The sequence below is a fragment of the Staurois parvus genome, unplaced genomic scaffold (assembly GCF_062004578.1).
Source record: "Staurois parvus isolate SC_StPar_1 unplaced genomic scaffold, SC_StPar_1.0 ptg000696l, whole genome shotgun sequence".
Taxonomy (NCBI): domain Eukaryota; kingdom Metazoa; phylum Chordata; class Amphibia; order Anura; family Ranidae; genus Staurois; species Staurois parvus.
In genome coordinates, this window is record NW_028318492.1 from 2,157,756 (window position 1) to 2,179,071 (window position 21,316).

General features: G+C 41.7%; 1 protein-coding gene across 49 annotated transcripts in view; it reads left to right on the forward strand.

Moving 5' to 3' along the window:
• Positions 1-21,316, forward strand: part of ABI3BP (ABI family member 3 binding protein) — a 512,999-nt gene that overhangs the window by 360,889 nt on the left and 130,794 nt on the right. For all 49 annotated transcript variants that reach the window (XM_089652925.1, XM_089652933.1, XM_089652937.1 and 46 more), the window contains one exon: positions 6,154-6,231. In XM_089652925.1, the coding sequence (XP_089509051.1) occupies positions 6,154-6,231 (78 nt within the window). The remainder of the gene's footprint in view (positions 1-6,153; positions 6,232-21,316) is intronic.

Below are 21,316 nucleotides of genomic sequence, written 5' to 3' on the forward strand. Positions count from 1 at the left end.
CTCTGTCCTCTCTCCTGCCGGGGATGACCCCTGTCTTCTCTCCTGCCAGCAGTGACCTCTGTCCTCTCTCTGTCAGCAGTGGTCCCAGTCTTCTCTCCTGCCAGGGATGACCCCTGTCCTCTCTCCTGTTAGTGGTGACCCCTGTCTTTTCTCCTGCCAGCAGTGACCCCTGTCCCCTCTCCGGCCCCTGTACTTTGCCTTACCAATGGTGACCCCAGTCCTCTGCCCTGCTAGCGGTGACCCCTGTCCTCTCTCTGTCAGCAGTGGTCCCAGTCCTCTCTCCTGCCAGGGATGACCCCTGTCCTCTCTCCTGTCAGTGGTGACCCCTGTCTTTTCTCCTGCCAGCAGTGACCCCTGTCCACTCTCCTGCCAGTGTTGACCCCTGTACTTTGCCTTACCAATGGTGACCCCAGTCCTCTGCCCTGCTAGCAGTGACCCCTGTCCTCTCTCTGTCAGCAGTGGTCCCAGTCCTCTCTCCTGCCAGGGATGACCCCTGTCCTCTCTCCTGTCAGTTGTGACCCCTGTCTTTTCTCCTGCCAGCAGTGACCCCTGTCCACTTTCCTGTCAGTGTTGACCCTTGTACTTTGCCCTAACAATGGTGACCCCAATCCTGTGCCCTGCTTGCGGTGACCCCTGTCCTCTCTCCTGCCAGTGGTGACTCCTGTCCTCTGCCCTGCCAATGGTGACCTTTTTCCTCTCCTCTGTTGACCTTTGTCTTTGACTCAGTTGGCCCCTATCCTCAAGTCTGCTGACCCCTGTATTCTGCTCTGCTGACCGCTGTACACTGCCTTTGGGCCCCTGTACACTGCCCTATTGACTCCCAGTACACTGCCTTACTGATTCCTGATACACTACCCTGCTGACCTCCCATCCTCTGCCCTGCTGACCTCTGTCCTCCACCCTGCTGACCCACTGTACTCTGCGCTGCACACTGTCCTACAACTAATAGTCCCTGTACACTGCCCTACAAACTGCTTACCCTATCCTCTGCCCTGCTGACCCCCTGTATACTTCCCTGTTGATCTCCCATCCTCTGCCTCCCTGTCATTTCTTACTGCACCCCCACATCAGACAGGCTAGATATGGCCCTGGTCATAATGGCAAGAAGTGAAGGTGAATCTCCCAAATGAGACATGTACAACAACAAAAAAGAAGGAATAATCTGACAGGGGTGATAATTGTTTTCTACATTTAAGAGCCTTTCACAGTTTCACAGATTCACATTATCAAAATAACATGCTAATTTTCTAGTTAAAAAAATACAGAGGTTGCAATATAGCAATATTGCAACACATATCAATATATACAGTATAGATATATATATATATATATAAAATTATTAAAGCCTCCTTCGGTTTCTCTGTTATTGAATGAGGTAGCTTATCATATTAATAGACTAAGAGAGCAGCACCTGAGGTGAGCATCATTTTTTGTATACAACAAACATATGCATAACAGCATAATGACAAGACTTCCTTAAGAGCTGACTTTTATTGTTAGAGGAATGTTCAGACTTATTATTTTATTTCAAGAACAATTTTAGGCACTCTCAGTATGTAGACAAATGGACCAATCAAAAATTTCCTGATAGAAATCTTAATTTGTGGTTACATAAAAATGGTAAGTTGCCCAGTGTGTAGTTTTGTAAAAGATGGTAATCATGTGGAAAAACAGTCCCACCACCAAGACTGACATTTTGCGGTTGTGGTTTGGGTCAGTGTTTCCAATTCTTCTCAAGTGCATGTTGTTATGTCTGAAAGATTTCAGTTTTGTCATCTGCCCAGAAAATTTATGTGAATTACTGAACCTGGTCTGTCTGTTTGCCTGTCTGTCTGTCTATCCAACCAAGAAGAACATTATATGATGTAATTTATTTTATGATAGTATTTTAATGTTTATTTATATTTATTATGCATTATCTAAAGGTAAACATTAAAGTGTTTTTTTTCTTTTTCTTTAAAATAATTTGTGTTTTATATTAAATACTACTGAATTAATGTATAAAATATTTTTGTTATAGCAATCCAGTGATAGTTTTTACAAATGTTCGCAACCAAACTTTCTATTCATTTTCTAATATGTTTTAATGATTTATTTTCCCCCAAAGTCCTTCTGTAACATTAGAGTAGTTTGGTTCAGTCATACACTGAGCAATGTTCAAGAATTGTAAAACACTTGTGCACAAAGCTTGCCATAGTTAACAAGTTGTGATTCTTTTGTATTTTTTGGTGATAGCATTTGTGTTGTTTTCCATATACTGTACACATTATATATTTGTGCTTTTAACAAAATATTCTGTGTTTAAAAGCCATCCCTACTCAAAATGCACCATTCATTTTTTTAAGATTAATGTGTGCTTTTAATCAATTATTTGTAGTTTAAAGGCCAACCCTACTCAAAATGTTCTATTTAATTCCAGGGGCGGACTGACAACTCATGGGGCCCCCGGGCAATAGGGGATCATAGGGCCCCTGTGTCCTTGCCCAAACTCAAAAAAGCCTATGAAAAAGGTACCAGGGGCATCTCATGGGGCCCCCTACTGACCCTGGGCTCTCGGGCAGTGCCCAAGTTTCCAAATGGTCAGTCTGCCCCTGTTCGGTTCTTATGATTGATGGAAGTTTAATTCATGTTCTGACTGCTTATATGTCTCAAGGACCCCAGAAGTATAATATCCCCACCCAAATTCCCATTTTTTCCTTAGAAAGTATTACAATGCCAAAAGATGGTGTCCCACTCCTCCTAACTGATTCTTTCTGATTAAGCATTATTATTATATAGAGTATAACTAAAGGATAACATTACCATAGAAGCCTATTCCTTCCCACTCAGCAATAGAATAAAAAAACTGAGATCTCAGTCTTCTCCCATTTCAAACAATCCCGGCCTGTCTATGGCCTGCCAGCATCTACATAATTCTGGCTGGCAACCTTGACATTTTGTATACCAGCAGAGAGGCAGTTTGCCACCAAGATTTTGCAAATACTGCCTACCCACATGCAAGCTGGCATAGTGTGAAAGGGAGAAATCTGTATCTGATGTCTATTTTTATATTTAGTAGTTTAATACTTTGCCAAAGAGAGAGGGGTCAAATGGGAAAGGGGGGCTTTTACAGACTTTATTCTTTATTTATGTTTCGGAAATGAAGTTCTTGTCAGTATATTACAGTAGATCTGGGTAATTGCAGTTGGAAAGAATCCAGAAGAACAGGAGCAAAATATTTTGAAAGGGAAAGGGTTCCTGTTGAGGGGTCTAAATCATCAGGTTGCAAGTTTGGCAGTTTGGCAAAAACAAAGAGATGATAGGCATAACTAATAACACATACAGTCATGGCCGAAATTGTTGGCACCCTTGATATTTCTCCAGGAAATCATGTATTTCTCACGAAACGTATTGCATTAACACATGTTTTGCTATACACATGTTTATTCCCTTTGTGTGTATTGGGACAAAACAAAAAAAGGGAGGAAAGAAAGCAAATTCGACATAATGTCACACAAACCTCCAAAAATGGGCTGGACAAAAGTATTGGCACCCTTTCACAACTGCGGATAAATAAGAATGTTACAAGCATGTGATGCTCCTGTAAACTCACCTGGGGCAAGTAACAGGTGTGGGCAATATAGAAATCACACCTGAAAGCAGATAAAAAGGAGAGACGTTCACTTAACCTTTGCATTGTGTGTCTGTCTGTGCCACACTAAGCATGGACAACAGAAAGAGGAGACGAGAACTGTCTGAGGACCTGAGAACCAAAATTGTGGCAAAATATCAACAATCTCAAGGTTACAAGTCCATCTCCAGAGAACTAGATTTGCCTTTGTCCACAGTGCGCAACATTATCAAGAAGTTTGCAACCCATGGCACTGTAGCTAATCTCCCTGGTCGTGGACGGATGAGGAAAATTGATGAAAGATTGCAACGCAGAATAGTCCGGATGGTGGATAAGCAGCCCCAAACATGTTCCAAAGACATTCAAGCTGTCCTGCAGGCTCAGGGAGCATCAGTGTCAGCGCGAACTATCCGTCGACATTTAAATGAAATGAAACGCTATGGCAGGAGACCCAGGAGGACCCCACTGCTGACACAGAGACATAAAAAAGCAAGACTACAGTTTGCCAAAATGTACTTGAGTAAGCCAAAAGCCTTCTGGGAAAACGTCTTGTGGACAGATGAGACCAAGATAGAGCTTTTCGGTAAAGCACATCATTCTACTGTTTACCGAAAACGGAATGAGGCCTACAAAGAACAAAACACAGTACCTACGGTAAAATATGGTGGAGGTTCAATGATGTTTTGGGGTTGTTTTGCTGCCTCTGGCACTGGGTGCCTTGACTGTGTGCAAGGCATCATGAAATCTGAGGATTACCAAAGGATTTTGGGTCGCACTGTAGGGCCCAGTGTCAGAAAGCTGGGTTTGCGTCCAAGATCCTGGGTCTTCCAGCAGGACAATGACCCCAAACATACGTCAAAAAGCACTCAGAAATGGATGGCAAAGAAGCGCTGGAGAGTTCTGAAGTGGCCAGCAATGAGCCCAGATCTAAATCCCATTGAACACCTGTGGAGAGATCTTAAAATTGCTGTTGGGAAAAGGTGTCCTTCCAATAAGAGAGACCTGGAGCTGTTTGCAAAGGAAGAGTGGTCCAAAATTCCGGGTGAGAGGTGTCAGAAGCTTATTGATGGTTATAGGAAGCGACTGATTTCAGTTATGTTTTCCAAAGGGTGTGCAACCAAATATTAAGTTAAGGGTGCCAATACTTTTGTCCAGCCCATTTTTGGGGTTTTGTGTGACATTATGTCATATTTGCTTTTCTGCCTCTGTTTTATATTTGTTCCAATACATACAAAGGGAATAAACATGTGTATAGCAAAACATGTGTTAATGCAATACCTTTTTTGTGTGAAATACTTGATTTTCAGGAAAAATATCAAGGGTGCCAACAATTTCGGCCATGACTGTATGCTATTCAGGTGACATAAGTAATACCAGACATTTTGTAATCATATTCTTGTATCAGGCACAATAAACCATGTAGTTACAATGCCTCAATGTTCTCACTGACTTGTATGATAATAACCTTAAGACCTTTCTGGACAGGATATCTAAGCTAATTTGTGCAGATTTACTCTTTACTTGAAAAACAACTATTAAGCACCTGATTTTAATTACGGTATCTGTTTAATTTCCTTCATTTGTGTACTGTGTTCCTAAGCACATTGGCTGATGCTGAAAAGATTTTATATATTTGAAGCTTATTTTTTCATTTTCTCAGCCCTAAACATAGACTTTTGTATCGCACACCCGTTACAATTGTAAATAGTTTCCAAACAAGTCTGTATGTTTATGACCTTTTTATATTGAAACAATTGAGTAGACTTAATTCTTCAACACTATGCTGTAAGATAAAATGGTTGTTGACTTAAACAATGGGGCTTGTTCCATACCAAATAAAAAAATCCATGGCACAACATCCATAGCATCCAATCAGATTTCAGTTTTCTTGTGTAAAACTTTTGACTTGGTTACTAAGAGTTTATGCGCATGGCCTTAATGGTTTGGTAATCTTGTAATAATTCCCATGGCCTGGTAATCTCACAACTGCCCTTTACCCAAAACTGGTTAGGCAAATGACTGGACTGCCAATCTATATATTCATATTTACTGTAACTACTATTATACCAATTATCAAGAGAATTGCAAAAAGAATTTTGATTATATTCGCAAACACTAAGTGACAAGATGCAAAGTACTGTAACCCAATTAGATTTCAATTCACAGGAAAAAAAACTAATTTCTACAGGTTACATTGTACTTTTTTCTTTGTCTTCCTAAATACATCTGGGTATGCCAAAACTCAAGCTGTTCAGAAGAATTTGCACAGTACTCTATAATATTCCTTGCTGCGTGGCTAAGAGATGTAGGGAGAAAATTTTCTTTTGATTGCAGAAGTTTGGTTACTTGCAGAGAAATTGTGCTTTTTCTACTAAATGTCTGCCTTTTAGATGTTGTAAGGAAAGCCTCATTATTCAGGAATGAATACATTATATATCTGAATTCAAAACTAAACAAAGAAATGTAATTATAGTATATTTCCTTAGTTATACATACTAGCTCCAAACTTAAATAAATCTTTTCTTTCACATTTAACCTCTCAGCACAGAATGGAACAACTCAAGGATCAAGTCGACCAAGACCAACTGGAGATTTCAGCTGGGTGCCTGGCACAATCCCAGGTAATGCCTGATGAGATTTGTCAATAACTGAAATAAATAGGGCTAACTGATGATATATTATGCACTTTGTTCTGGATATTTTGTTGTAATGCTATAGCAGTAATCAAGTGATCTGAAATTTCTACTGTATGCACACAACTAAATCATTCTGTAGGGAATTACTAGATGAATAATTTTCATGATGGCCTAGCAAAGATGTACATTTCCAGTGCATAGTCATATGAGGGGAATTTGAAATGAATGCTTTATAACCACAGGTTCATCAGACCAGCATAATAAATACCTCTTTAGTAAATTGACATCTACATGCAAAATATGTCAGCTGCACGTCAGTAAATTAGATACACATTTTCCAAGTTTAGGGAAAATTGAATTTTAGCAATGGATTTTTGCTGTATGCCAGAGAAGAGAGTTACAATTTGTTTAGATCTTGGTAGGATTGAAAAAGAGGAGCTGTCATCAGAGCCAGATTAAGACTGAACAAAGCCCTAGGCAAACTGCCAGCTTTGGTCCCCCTTCCTAAGCCAACTTTTATATACATACTCATATTCTAGTAACATAAGAAAAAGAACCTTATAGACTTTAGATTTACTGATTGCCTGCAAACATTACATTTTTTTAAAAACAGAGGATCTGTAGAATAAAGGAAGGGTAGTATCAGCTTCGTATGTTGGCTATTATTTGCATTGTTTATAAAATCTATATTTTCAGTAAAACCATACTATTTTTGTGAACAAAGGCACAATATCATATCCAAATTTAACATTAATTATAAAAGACAAGATGTTAGTAAAAGTCTTTATATGTCTAGCGTACGTTAGATCCCTGATGTTTCCATCCCAACCAAGCCAATACAGTTTAGGGTTCAAAAACAAAGAAACTCCAAACTGCTGCACATTTGGCCAGATAGGATTTGACAGCTATGAATCCTGAAGAGCTCAGGGATAAGCACTTTCAAGTTCAGATTAAACATTACATAATGGCAATTGTCCAATCTCCTCCTCTCTGCCTCCTTAACTGGCTTGAAAGGAGAGAAGCCACACTATCCACATGGATAAGCAACCAGGTGGCTTTACAGTCGCCTGCATCACTTCTGCTTAATTTAGCAATACAGTTTAAGTCAGAGACCTTTTGATCTCTGTTTGAGAACAGACCCCATAACACAAACTGAACCCTAGGCATCCAGATCATCTTGTGAGCTACCCTACCCTGGCTGCTGTTGCCAACTTACCAGTAAAGGTACATGCTGTGAAGCTGACGTGGGTACAGTAATAATACTGTTACCCCTAGGGGTGGTTTATTTACACACATCTACACAGGATGAGATAGGTGAGTGCATGCAAAATATTTTTTGTATCAGAACTGCTTTGATATGCATTTCCTGTGAGTTTGTAATGCTCATATTAACAAAATGTTTTGAATCAACATGGTTACAGATCATGATTCTCAAATTTCTTATATGTAGGAGCTGTTCTTTGCCTAAAGTTTAAAAAATATGAGAAAAGAGGTTAAACATAGTGAATGATTATTGAGTTTACATGCTGAATATAGTCACTAGTTTTATGTGGGATGCAATTTGGTAAATTTCTAGGTATAGTAGTAAATGAATATTAAACTGCTACCAAGCATCACTTTCTCCATTACAAAAGATGTTCAGAGTACAACCATCATATTTACTATCATCACTGATAGATGGGTATCCCCCTTACAATACCGAACCCTGGAACAAATTCAAGTACATGAAGGGAGCAGATAAAGAAGTTTTCTGGTGGAAGAGAATCCAGAATGTGCGGATGTGTAATTATAGTAATTCACATCAGGCCATAGCAATCAGAATTTTTTTTTTAATAGGGCAAATTTCCATGGGCACTCTTAAAACTGAACTCCAGACAGACATAAAAGATACAACCCCAATCCCCCTTTTCTCTGGTTCCCAAGCCGGCACACCTGGCCCCTCCCCCATGCTGAGTTCCCCCAGCAAGCAGCTTGTGCGTGCTCTCTCCAGAGCCCTGCTATAGACACACAGAGCCTGGCTCAACCCCATCCCCTGCTCGCTTCTCACTGGCTGTGATTAACAGCAGTGGAAACCAAGCACACAGAAGGGTTTTTTACCTTCATGAATAGAATGCATGAAGGATAGGAAAAAACCTTCAGCCTTTACAACAACTTGAATACACCTTTACATGCATTTAAATTGCAAGCAGTTAAATTACCTGAATCTCACTTGTTATCAGCCTTGTACAGTTCATGTATAGCAGAAGTCAGGCTGTGAGGATGTGAAACAGCACAAGGAGCCAATCATTTGTGCTGCAGTGCCAGGAGTGTGCTGATAGAAAGAGTAGTGATAAGCTGACCTGCCCTGGGTTTAGTTCAAGCAAGGTTTGTCAAACTTCAAAGAAGTTTGGATGCGGAACCCGAACCCCACTGAAATCAATTGGAGTCGAATATGTCAAATTAAAATTGCCCATTTTTTGTGCTAATAGGCAAAGGAGTGTCATAAAATAGCATGGGGGCAGGCACTGCTCTGAGAACATGTACCAATGCAAAATTTGTATTGCCATGCATTCAAGAGCAGTGACTTTTTTTAACAGAGCACAGGCATTTACATTGCTGACAAATGACATCTCCCTCCTGACTTCTTTTTTTTTTAAAAGACAAAAATGGCACATAAACCTGAAAGCCCCCCCTTCCAAAATACATATCAGACACCTAAGGGTTGTTGTTGGCAATTTAAACTGTAATTTTTTTTTCTTTAATTTAATTAATGCCACTTATGCTGTAGCACATCCTACAGCAAGAATGAAAAGATGTGCTTAGAGTCCCCACCAATATGCATGTTATTACCCAAATATGGCAATATTTATGCAATGATATAACCCTTTCCATTCTCCACCCAGTTGCTAATGAGGTCGGAGATTTCCAGCCATGTAAGTAAATGGGTTAGGTGATGTAAATGGTTGGTAAGGATGTGGTGGGTGGGTGCAAGCACCCACTGCTTCTTTAGCACCCATTATCAGCCAGAAGTCATCACATTCATCTATGTTGAACGCCTTAAATATTCAGCATTCAGACGACCATCTGAACAGCAAATGTTCGGTCTGAACTTACAATCAGACCAAACACTGACCTCATCCCCAGACACTTGAGCTCTTTAGTGTACTCCTTCTCTTTTTAAAGTCCAGTCATAGGTTGCGTGTGAAAAGGAGATCTGTAAAGACTACTGAACTGCAGCAGAGAAAAAAAAGTTTTGTGGAGTAAAGCTGTGTAAATCTCAGTGCCAGATGAACAAAAATACAAATTCTTTTGAAAGGCAGTAAATAGGTATCCTGTGTATTTAGCTGTTAGCATGAATGTCAGCTTTAAATTAGAATTTTGTGCCTCTAGATGTATTAAAATTCATAATAGTATATTTTCTTACTAATTCCTAGTCACCTAAAGGTTTGCATTCTTCTTTGACAGTTTATCATGAAGTTGAACAGTTGAGAGGCAGTCTTTAAAAAACATTCTTCCCCTCATACAGGATGAAGCATGATTCACAAAGTAAAATGCGTAGTATATGGCTTCACTGAATGGAGGATATGTGCAGTAACCAGCATCCAGAAGGACATTGACTTAAATGATTTGATAGTGCTATATCCCAAAAATAAAACATATTCTGGAGTTCGGCTTTGAGGTCAGCCCTGCATAAATGTCTGCCTGTGTTAGTCCATACTATCTGTCCTCTTAACTACCAGGGTCGTGATGTGACCTAATTAGAAAGCTATTTCTAGGAAATTCAGCTGTAGACAGACAGTACTTACAGTAGGAATGTGACTACTTTCTACTTTGTTATTGGTGATTCTCCAACTTAAAACAATATGTGGTCTTTACTGAATTTCCCTCAGTAGATCTGGAATTAAGTAGAATGTAGATCATGGGTGGCAACATCCATCAGTATCCATTCACAATGACAGAACATTTACATATTTAAACATAAAACTTATATTTTGGTATAAAATGTGGCTGCAATGTTTACAATTTAAGATAAATTGTTTCATTTATTAACCTCTTCCATACGGGGAACTTTTGCCTCCTTCCTGCCTCGGCCAATTTTCAGGCTTCAGCGCTGTCACACTTTGAATGACAATTGCGCGGTCATACAACACTGTACCCAAACTAAAATGTTATCATTTTCTTCACACAACTAGAGCTTTCTTTTGGTGGTATTTAATCACTGCTGGGGTTTTTATATTTTGCTAAATTAACAAAAAAAGACCAAACATTTTGGAAAAAAAACATGTATTTCTTTGTTTCTGTTATAAAAGTTTGCAAATAAATAATTGTTCTTCAATTTAGGCCAAGATGTATTCTGCTACATTTCTTTGGTGAAAATAACCCACATTAGTATTTATTATTTAGTCTGTAGGAAAGTTATAGAGTTCACAAACTATTATACTACTCCACTCCTCCCAAGATATCTTCCTCTCTAGCTCCCTCATCACCTCCTCCCACACTCGCCTCCAGGACTTCTCCAGAGCCTCTCCCATCCTCTGGAACTCCCTACCACAGCATGCCCGGTCAGCCCCTACCCTGTCTGCCTTTAGGTGATTATTGAAAACTCACTTCTTCAGGGAAGCCTACCCCACCTCCACCTAGAACTGTACTTGAATCACCTCCACCAGATCATCCCCGCAGCTATCACCTTTTGTATCACCTCCCCCTTCCTTTAGATTGTAAGCTCCACGAGCAGGGCCCTCCTATTCCTTCTGTACTGAAATGTATTGTAATTGTACTGTCTCCCTTATATTGGAAAGCACTGCGCAAATTGTTGGCGCTATATACATCCTGTATAATAATAAAATCCTGTATAATGGGATATATCTGAAAACTGATCAATCCTGAAGTACTGACGGCCAATCTAATTTCTTTAGGTCCAAGAATGTCAGAACAGTACAGATATCCCCCAAATGACCCTTTTTTTGCAAAGTAGACAGTCCAACGTATTTCATAAGAGGCGTGGCAAGTTTTTTGAAGTTGTAATTTTTTGTGTCATAATTTTTTTAGAAAATGAAGAAATTAAAAAATTATTTTCATTATTTTTTTTTTACATACTGTCACCAGTGCAGTACAATGTCATCATATAACTGGCATGGCGGTGAACAGGGACACTGACTGGTGACAGTATGAAAAAAAAATTGATAATTTTTTTCTCTTTTTTTAAGATTTTTTTTTCATATTGCACTATGACCAATGTAGTATAATGTTACCATAGTAACATTGTACTACTTTGGGGAAGTGATCATTATTTATTTTATTTGCACAATTTGCTTATAGCAAATAATTATTTTGCTATAAGCAAGCATTTACCTGAATGAAATCGATTCATTCAGGGGGTTTTTTTGTGATTAGAAGTGATTTGGCCACAGCTAATCACATGACACAGCTGGGCTGTGATTGGCCCAGCTTATGCATGTGATCGCTGTGACCATTCACAGCTAGACACACTTGTATACAATGGATGGCATGAAAGGAAGCCATCCATTGTATACAACTATGTGACCTGCTGTGATTGGTCACAGCAGGTCACATGGTACTGGAAACAGGGCTGGTACACAGATCTGTCATCGGTCGTGTCCAAGGTACACAGCCGGTGACAGATCTCGCTACAGCGCGGCCCTGCGGGCATGCACAATACACATACTGGAAAGGACACCATATGGCGTCCACCCGGAGGGACGAGCTGTTCACCCGGCCGCCATCTGGCTATAGGCCAGGCGGCAACTGGTTAAGGTGCAACTAAAGGCAAAACTTTTTTTTTTTTCATGTTGGATAGAGTAAGGGAGAGTTATAACCCTTGTCCGTTTTTTTGCCATCTGTGTCCATGTGGAGATTTCCCTTCACTTCCTGCTCCATAGCCAAAACAGGAAGTGAGTGGAAATTTCTCCAAAGTGATGGCATCTTAGGGTGTCGTTAGGGTCACCAGAACTAATGTCTCCATTGGAACATTTCCCCTCTATTACTGTTCTGGTGTAAACCCAACATTTGGGATTTTCTTTCACGTTTGATTCTAACAGTAAACAGGCCAAACAGAGAGGGTGAATCTCCCTAACAGGTACACAGACAAAAAAAACCCTGAAAGGTGTTCTAAACCCTCTCCACTCTATTTATTTCAGGTACTTATATAGTGCCATCAATTTATGCAGCGCTTTACATATATATTGTACATTCACATCCCTAACCCTCAAGGGGCGTACAATCTAAGGTCCCTAACTCACATTCATACATACTGTATACATACTAGGGTCAATTTACACAGGATCCAATTAACCTACCAGCATGTCTTTGGAGTGTGGGAGGAAACCAGAGTACCCGAAGGAAAACCGCACAGGGTGAACATGCAAACTCCAGGCAGGTGTGCCTTGGTTGGAATTTGAACCGACGACCCTAGTACTGTCAGGTGGAAGTGCTAACCACTTAGCCACTGTGCTGCCCTCTATCCAAAATATATATATAAAGGTTTTGACCTTTAGTTAAGCCTTAATCGCTTTCCCGTTGCCCTATAGCAGATATACTGCTACAGGGCAGCAGGGTGCGCAAATCACATATATATATATATACGTGATTCTGCATTTCCAGGTAGTACCGTGCGCGCACCCTACTGTGCCGCTATTTGTGGCCTCGGCTGTCAATCACTGGGTCCCGGCCGGTGATCGCCGAGCATTACCAACGGAGACGAAATGTATTCTGCTACATGTCTTTGCTAAAAAAAATCCAAATACATGTACATTAATTGGTTTACATGAAAGTTATAGCTTTCACAAATGGCGGTATATATGCTGGGATTTTTTTAAAATGTTTTATTTTTTACTAGTAATGTCGGCTATCAGCGATTTTTAGCAGGACTGCGGCAGACATTCTGATACTGCGGGGATTAGTGCTAAAAAAAAGCACTGGCACTGTGCTAATGGCACTGGACAGGAGGGGGTTAACATTTGGGGGCGATCAAAGGGTTGACTGTGTGCATGGAGTGTTTTACTAGGGGGCAGGGGGTGTGTGCTTCATTGTAAGCACACTGCTCTAGATGGCTGTACTATGCACAGCCATCCAAAGCAGTGTGCCCGAGCTAACAGGGAGGAGAACTGTTAGTAAACAAAACAGTTCTCCTCCTCGTCGGAAATCCTCAGTAATCACTGGGTGCCGGTGAGTAATCGCCAGCCAGGACCCGGTGATTGACAGCCATGACCGTAAATGGCAGCGCGGGTAGGGTGTGCGCGCCCCCGTCCCGGAGATGCAAAATCACGTATATATACATGATTTTACCCACCCGTGCCGCCCTGTAGCAGTATTTCTGCTATAGGGCGGTCAGGAAGTGGTTAATATTAATATTCAGTTAATATTCTCTGGATATTTAAAAAAGGGTTATCAAATGTGTCTGAAAATCTATCCACAGCAAAAATGTTAATGAAGTAGTTGCATTCAAAAAAGATCCGTGTAAATGTTTCAGTCCACTCTGGTCCGAACGTGTGATGCAAAAGCTCCAGCTCTCATGTGTCATGGAATGCTGAATTCCAGGAGTCATGATGTCACCCACCAGCTTCTATTGCACATTCGTTGTTGGCGCTCCCTCCTCTCCCCTGCAGCAGCCATTCGATGACACAGGGGAGCCAGAGCTTAAAATGTGTTTCAAGTAAAAAATGTCATTTTGTTTTGGATACAGTGAGGAGGGAGGAGAACTTTTAACTCAGGCTTTTAATGCTACATCAGTCTTAAAGAGGTTTTCCCTCACTTCTTTGTCCTGATGACAACATTTTCAGCAAACAGGAAGTAGTTGCAAAAGGAACACAGACAAAAAGAAAAAACTGACGGAGGGTCTAGCCTTTCCCTACTTTTCAAAAACAATGTTTTCCTATGTTGCTGTTTCCCCCACTTCCTCTTTGGTAATACGTTGTCAGAAGAACAGGAAGCGGGGAAAAACATCTCTGAAACAAATCCTTTGTGAACAGTAAAGTTAGGGTTTGGCCAGATATACGCAATAAAAGTTAAAGTGTTACTAAACCCAGGGCCCTGCGTTCACTATATCTGGTCTCCCACAGTACACAGAACATGGAAATGTAGTTATTTTAGAAAATATAAACTGCTAAATACCTTTTCTCATCAGCAGTTAGAGCAGTCTTGTGACTTTCGAAGAGCACTGGCTTGTAGGAGGAGTTTTCTTTCTTCTCTAAGAGGATGCAGAACCCCTGACCCTCTTTCTGAACAGTGCTGATTGACTGATCACAGTCTTATAAGAAAAGAAAATAAACCTCTCTAGCAATACACACCAAACTGAGTATGTGCATGTGGCTACAGGTTCAGTCTGTCTTATCAGGTGGACATCTGAACAAGAGGAGGGGCAGAGAAGAAAAGATCAAACAGCCTTTTTACACAATGCAGAGGATTAACCCCTTAGGTTCCACAGTGATTATAACAAGCATACTTTACTGCATATACATTTTACTGTTGTGGGTTTAGTAACATTTTAAGGTAAGGTTATAATGTCACTGACATTGTACTGCTGTGTCTATTAATCATAGACACTGACTGTTGCACGCATGGCTGTGGATAAGGGGGTACCACCAGTCCTCCTGTGTGGGACCCAGGCCAGCAGGGGGGCCCAGGTAACTAGGTGAATTGCAGAGAGGGTGATTGGCACAGCATGGGGGGATTACTGGAACCAATCCCCTGTATGGCTCTTTCTGCAGCAGCTGAAAGCTGGCCTCTTCTATTCTCTCTCCCCCTGGCTTTCAGCTGCTGTAGAGAGCCATACAGGGGATCTGCTCCAATAACTGCCCACCCCCCCTGTGCACCACATGTTTCCCCCTGCCACCAAGGCCCTCCTGTGTGCCCCCACCCTGCAGTGCTGCCGGATTGCCTCCTCTCCTCCCCACTGACAGCTGCTAGCATACAATAGGATCCTTCAGGATGGAGAGTAGGGGAAAGGTCCGGTAAATACATCACATTTACCAGCCCCTTCCTTTCCTGAATGAATACAATGAGTGATCGGTACTCCCTGTGTTCATTCATAACTGAAGCATAGTGAACAGAGGTTTTTTTATTTTTTAGGGAGGGGAGGCCCTGTCAGGTTGGCTGTATGGGGCCCTGTGGTTTCTAACAGCAGCCCTGGTTGCACGTATAACACTATATGCCAGTGCAGCAGTCAGATCTATAGACAACAGAGCCGTACAGTGTCATAGTGACAGCCAGTAGTGCAGCCAGTCACGTCTCCAGACCATTGTCTGTAATCACCACCACACCAGTCAGTGTCCCTGATCACTGCCACGCCATGTCACCATGGGGCATATGCATCCACGTTCCATGAGACGGCTATGTTTACCCGCAAAGGGATGCACAAGTGTTCCATGCATCCCCATGCAGGTAGTCCTATCCAAGTCCATTGAGATGCACGGCGGTCACATGATCGGGAAAGGTCCCGATTGAAAGAGGAGATCGGGACCTTTCCGTGAGTACAGGACATGTGCGCTGTGAGTGCGCAGGGCGCGCACTGTCAGAACATATGTCCTTTTTTAATAGAACGCAAATGTGCAGCCGCTCGGCGTCTAGGCCCAGACTTCGGGAGGCCACACATTTGTGTGCGGCCGGCGTGAAGAGGTTATAGGGGTAGCAGTTGTGGGACTGTGAAACCGTGATGCAACTGCAAGGCTTTACCACCTTCCAACCTTATGTCTGAACGAGCCCTAATGGAGCAGCTAGTCAGTGTCTGTCCACGTGTACTGACCCTGGCCTGTTTATTGGTCATAATTCTGCCTTCTGACTGGGCCAATACTTTGCCTGTTTTCTGACCATTTTGCTACCTGCCACCTGAACTAACCCATCTGCATGTCTGACTACGTTCCTGCAAGACACCAGTCGCAGCCATCCCCTGCAGACAGCTGTGCTCCTGGAACCACAGGAACTCTTTTATTCTTCCTTTCATCAGCCTCCTATACTTCTTGGCTAGTGAGCATGCCAATCCTGGAGTCAACCATGTACCAGTAGGCTAGACTTGCTTGGCTTAAAGGAACAGGGATTGCTATAGGTTATGCTACACTAAGCTGTATTCCCAGACCACGCATACAGAAGCGACCATTACACTACTTTGTTTTCTGTTTTTTTAATTTGATTTGTGTGATACAAAGGTTACAATGTCTGGTGCATAATCAGTCTAAACCAGGGGTCTCCAAACTTTCCAATCAAGGGGCCGGTATACTGTCCTTCAGACAGCAGGAGGGCCGGGCTGAGGCCAGTGGGAGTAGAAATTGCCTTGGTGTCAATGGGACTAAACAATGCTCCATCATTGGTTTCAGTGGTAGGAATACTGCCCCATCGTTGGTGTCATTAGGAGGAATTTTGCCCCATCATTGGTATCAGTGGAAAGACATATGCCTGATTGTTGGTGTCAGTGTGAGGAATTGTGCCCTATCGATGGTGTCAGTAAGAGGAATTGTGTCCCATTGTTGGTGTCATTGAAAGGAATTGTGCCCCAACATTGGTGTCAGTGAGATGAATTGTGCCCTATTGTTGGAGTCATTGGGAGGAATTGTGCCCCATCGTTGGTGTCATTGAGAGGAATTGTGCCCCATCATTGGTGTCATTGAGAGGAATTGTGACCAGTCGCTGGTGTCTTTGGTAGGAATTGTGCCCCATCGTGTCATTGAGAAGAATCGGGCCCAGTTGTTGAGAGGAATTGTGCTCCATTGTCCATGTTATTGGTAGGAATTGTGCCACATTGTTGGTGTCATTGAGAGGAATTGTACCCCATTGTTGGTGTCATTGAGAGGAATTGTGCCCCATTGTTGGTGTCATTAAGAGGAAATGTGCCCGATCATTGTAAGGAAATGTGCCCCATTGTTGGTGTCATTGGAAGGAATTGTTCCCCATTGTCTGTGTCATTGAGAGGAATTATGCCCCATCACTGGTGTCATTGAGAGGAATTGTGCCCCATCGTTGCTGTCATTGAAAGGGATTGTGCCCGATCATTGGGAGGAATTGTGCCCCATTGTTGGTGTCATTGGAAGGAATTGTGCCCCATCATTGGTGTCCTTGGTAGGAATTGTGCCCCATTGTTGGTGTCATTGAGAGGAATTGTGCCCCATCGTTAGTGTCATTGAGAAGAATTGGTCCCAATTGTTGGGAGGAATTGTGCTCCATCGTCCATGTCATTGGTAGGAATTGTGCCACATCGTTGATGTCATTGAGAGGAATTGTGCCCCATTGTTGGTGTCATTGAGAGGAATTGTGCCCTATCGTTGGTGTCATTGAGAGGAATTGTTCCCGATCGTTGTAAGGAATTGTGCCCCATTGTTGGTGTCATTGAGAGGAATTGTGCCCTATCGTTAGGAGGAAGTGTGCCCCATCGTTGGTGTCATTGAAAGGCATTGTGCCCCATTGTTGATGTCTTTGGGAGGAATTGTGCCCTGTTGTTGGTGTCAGTGGGGAAGGAGACAAGTCTAATTCCAACTGTTGGTGCCAGTGGATGCAATAATGCCCCAAGGAACAGATAAAAGCAAGCAAAGGGCGCCTTCCAGCCCCTGGACCGCAGTTTGGAGACCACTGGTCTAAACATTGAAAAAGTCTCATACTAGATATTATCATACTCGAGGAGTTGCAGAATGTGTTTTGTTGTAATTCTAAGTATGCCCATGCTTATGAGAAATATGAGAAATATCTTATTAAATTGACAACTTTGTATAAAAAAAAAAACTTTCTTTCCACATTTTCTAAAAACTTGCAAAAGATGAAGTCATCTAAAGACTCACCATGCCACTTAAAAATACCTTTGGGTATTTATTCTTCAAAATGTGGTCATTTTGTGTGTGTCCTTTCTGTCCTAGTGCTCCAGGGCCTCAAAAAAAGGAAATTAGATACTGAATTTATGCCCCTAGAAATCCTGAAGGTGCTTATTGGATTTTGGGCCCGTCTATGTGGCTAGGCTATGAAAATATCTCACACATGTGGTATCTCTATGCTCAGGAGGAGTAGCAGAATGTATTTTGGGGTGTAAATCTAAGTATACTTATGTTTTGTTTAGGAAATATCTTATTATTGACACCTTTGTGTAAAAAATAAATTTTCATTTTCATTCCTGCATCTTCCAAAAACTTATGTCTAAGAATTGCAGACTCACTATGCCTTTCTGAAATTACCTTGGGGTGTTTGTTTTCCAAAATGTGGTCATTTTGTGGGTTTTTCCATTGTCCTGGCACTCCAGGGGCTCAAAAATTTTATGATAGGTAGTCAGGAAATTAGATGCCTCATTTATGCTTCTTGAAAGATGCTCCTTGGATTTTGAGCCTCTCTATGCAACTAGGCTGTGATAAACTCTCACATGTGGTATCCCCATATAAGTATGTGTGTGAATAAATAACTTAAAATGACACCTTTGTGAAAAAAACAAATTTGTATTTAATTACTTCCTTTTCCAAAAAAATTGTGAAAAAATTATAACTTTAAAAAACTCACCATGTCTATTACTAAATACCTTTGACTGTCTGCTTTCCAAAAAGGGGTCATTATGGGGATAATTGTACTGTCCTGGCATTTTAGGGCCTCATGAAATATGATAGGCAGTCAGAACATCAGGACTGATCAATTTTTAAATATACACTGCTCACAAAAGTTAAAGGAACACTTTTTAATCAGAGTATAGTATCAAGTCAATTAAACTCCTGAGATATTGATCTGGTCAGTTAAGTAGCAGAGGGGGCTGTTAATCAGTTTCAGCTGCTTTGGTGTTAATTAAATTAACAACAGGTGCACTAGATGGGCAACAATCAGATGACCCCAAAAACAGGAATGGTTTTACAGGTGGAGGCCACTGACATTTTTTTCCCTACTCATCTTTTCTGACTTATTTTCACTAGTTTTGCATTTGGCTAGGGTCAGTGTCACTACTGGTAACATGAGGCGATACCTGCACCCTACAGAGGTTACACAGACAGTCCAGCTTCTCAAAGGATGGCACATCAATACGTACCATTGCCAGAAGGTTTGCTGTGTCTCCAGCACAGTCTCAAGAGCATGGAGGAGATTCCAGGAGACAGGCAGTTACTCTAGGAGAGGTGGGCAGGGCTGTAGAAGGTCCTTAACCCATTAGCAGGACCCGTATCTGCTCCTTTGTGCAAGGAGGAACAGGATGAGCACTGCCAAAGCCCTACAAAATGACCTCCAGGCCACTGGTGTGAATCAGAAACAGACTTCATAAGGTGGCCTGAGGGCCCAAAGTTCTCTAGTGGGCTCTGTGCTCACTGCCTGGCACCATAGAGCTTGATTGGCATTTGCCATTGAACACCAGAATTAGCAGGTCCACCACTGGCGTCCTGTGCTTTTCACAGATGAGAGCAGGTTCACCCTGAGCACGTGACAGATGTCAAAAGGGAAGCCATGGAGAACGTTATGATGCCTGTAACATATCCATGGAAGGATGCACAGACCTCTACAGGCTAGATAATGGCACTCTGACTGCCATTAGGTATAGGGATGAAATCCTTGGACCCATTGTCAGACCCTGTGCTGGTGCAGTGGGTCCTGGGTTCCTCCTGGTGCATGACAATGCCTGGCCTCATATGGCAAAAGCAGTTCCTGGAGGATAAAGGAAATAATACCATTGAATGACCCCCACGCTCGCCTGACCTAAATCCAATAGAACTCCTCTGGGATATCATGTTTCAGTCCATTCCGACGCCACCAGGTTTCACCTCAGACTGTCCAGGACATCAGTGATGCCCTGGTCCAGATCTGGGAGGAAATACCCCAGGACACCATCCTTCGTCTCATTAGGAGCATGCCCCAACATTGTCAGGCATGCAAACAAGCACGTGGGGGCCATACAAACTACTGAGTACCATTTTGAGTTACTGCAAAGACATTTCAGCAAAATGGACTAGCCTGCTGCATAATTTTTTCACTTTGATTTTCGGGGTGTCTTTGAATTTCATCCTCTATAGGTTGATAATTTTCATTTCCATCAAACGATGGGGCATCCTTATGTTCCTAACACATTACCCAGTCTATATCAGTATAGATATTCAGCATGATATTTTTCCCCATTGAGATCTGATGTGTTTTCAAAGTTCTTCCTTTAATTGTTTTGAGCAGTGTATATACAATAGTTTGTAAACTCTATAACTTTCAAACAGACTAAATAATCTATACCTATTTGTCTTTTTGTTCACCAAAGATATGTAGCAGAATACATTTTGGCCCACATTTATGATGAAATATTTATTTGCAAAGTTTTATAATAGAAATTAAGAAAAACTTTTTTCCTTTATATAGCAAAAAATAAAAAAACCCAGTGGTGATTAAATACCACCAAAAGAAAGCTCTATCTGTTCCAAAAAAATTATATAAAATTAAATTTGGGTACAGTGAAGGAGTAATTGTCATTCAAAGTATGACAGGGCTGAAAATTGAAAAATGGTCTGGACTGGAAGGGGGTAAAACAGTCTGGTCCTAAAGTGGTTAAAGTTAAGAGTCAGTAAATGAAGGGTTATGTTTTTATTTATTTTTTTTGTGCCTGAATCTCCACACTGAACACTAATGAACATAAATTTTGAAAAATGTGCCTTAATTGGTGGTTTTGCCCCAATATTCAAAGGTTTTGGAGGGTTATCTCCCCCTGGATTCAGAGAATGACCCTTCAACCTATTGATTTCACCCCTCTGCACTACTTGTTCCATGGCACCCCTTCCTCTATTAAAATTTACAAACGTAGTGTTAGCCCGCACTTGATGAATGCCACTAAGAGCTTAATACCACATCTCTGGAGGCAGAGCTGGTGCCCTACAGTTGTGGAGTGGAAGCGAGAGGTTAATAGGATCTATGAAGCTGAATGCTGGATCTATACTGTTAAAAACGAGCTTGAGAAATTCCATGGCATATGGTCTGGGTGGTTATACTACTCTATGGAACTAGAAGATCCAGTTGACCCTACTCCAGGTGACGGGCTCCCCATGATTTTGATCCCCACCTTGGATCTCTCGCCTTGACCCCTGGATCTTTCCCCCAGCTGGTTCTACTCTGTAGGTCTGATTCTGCCATTGGACTAACGTGCGCTGGGTTTCTTTCA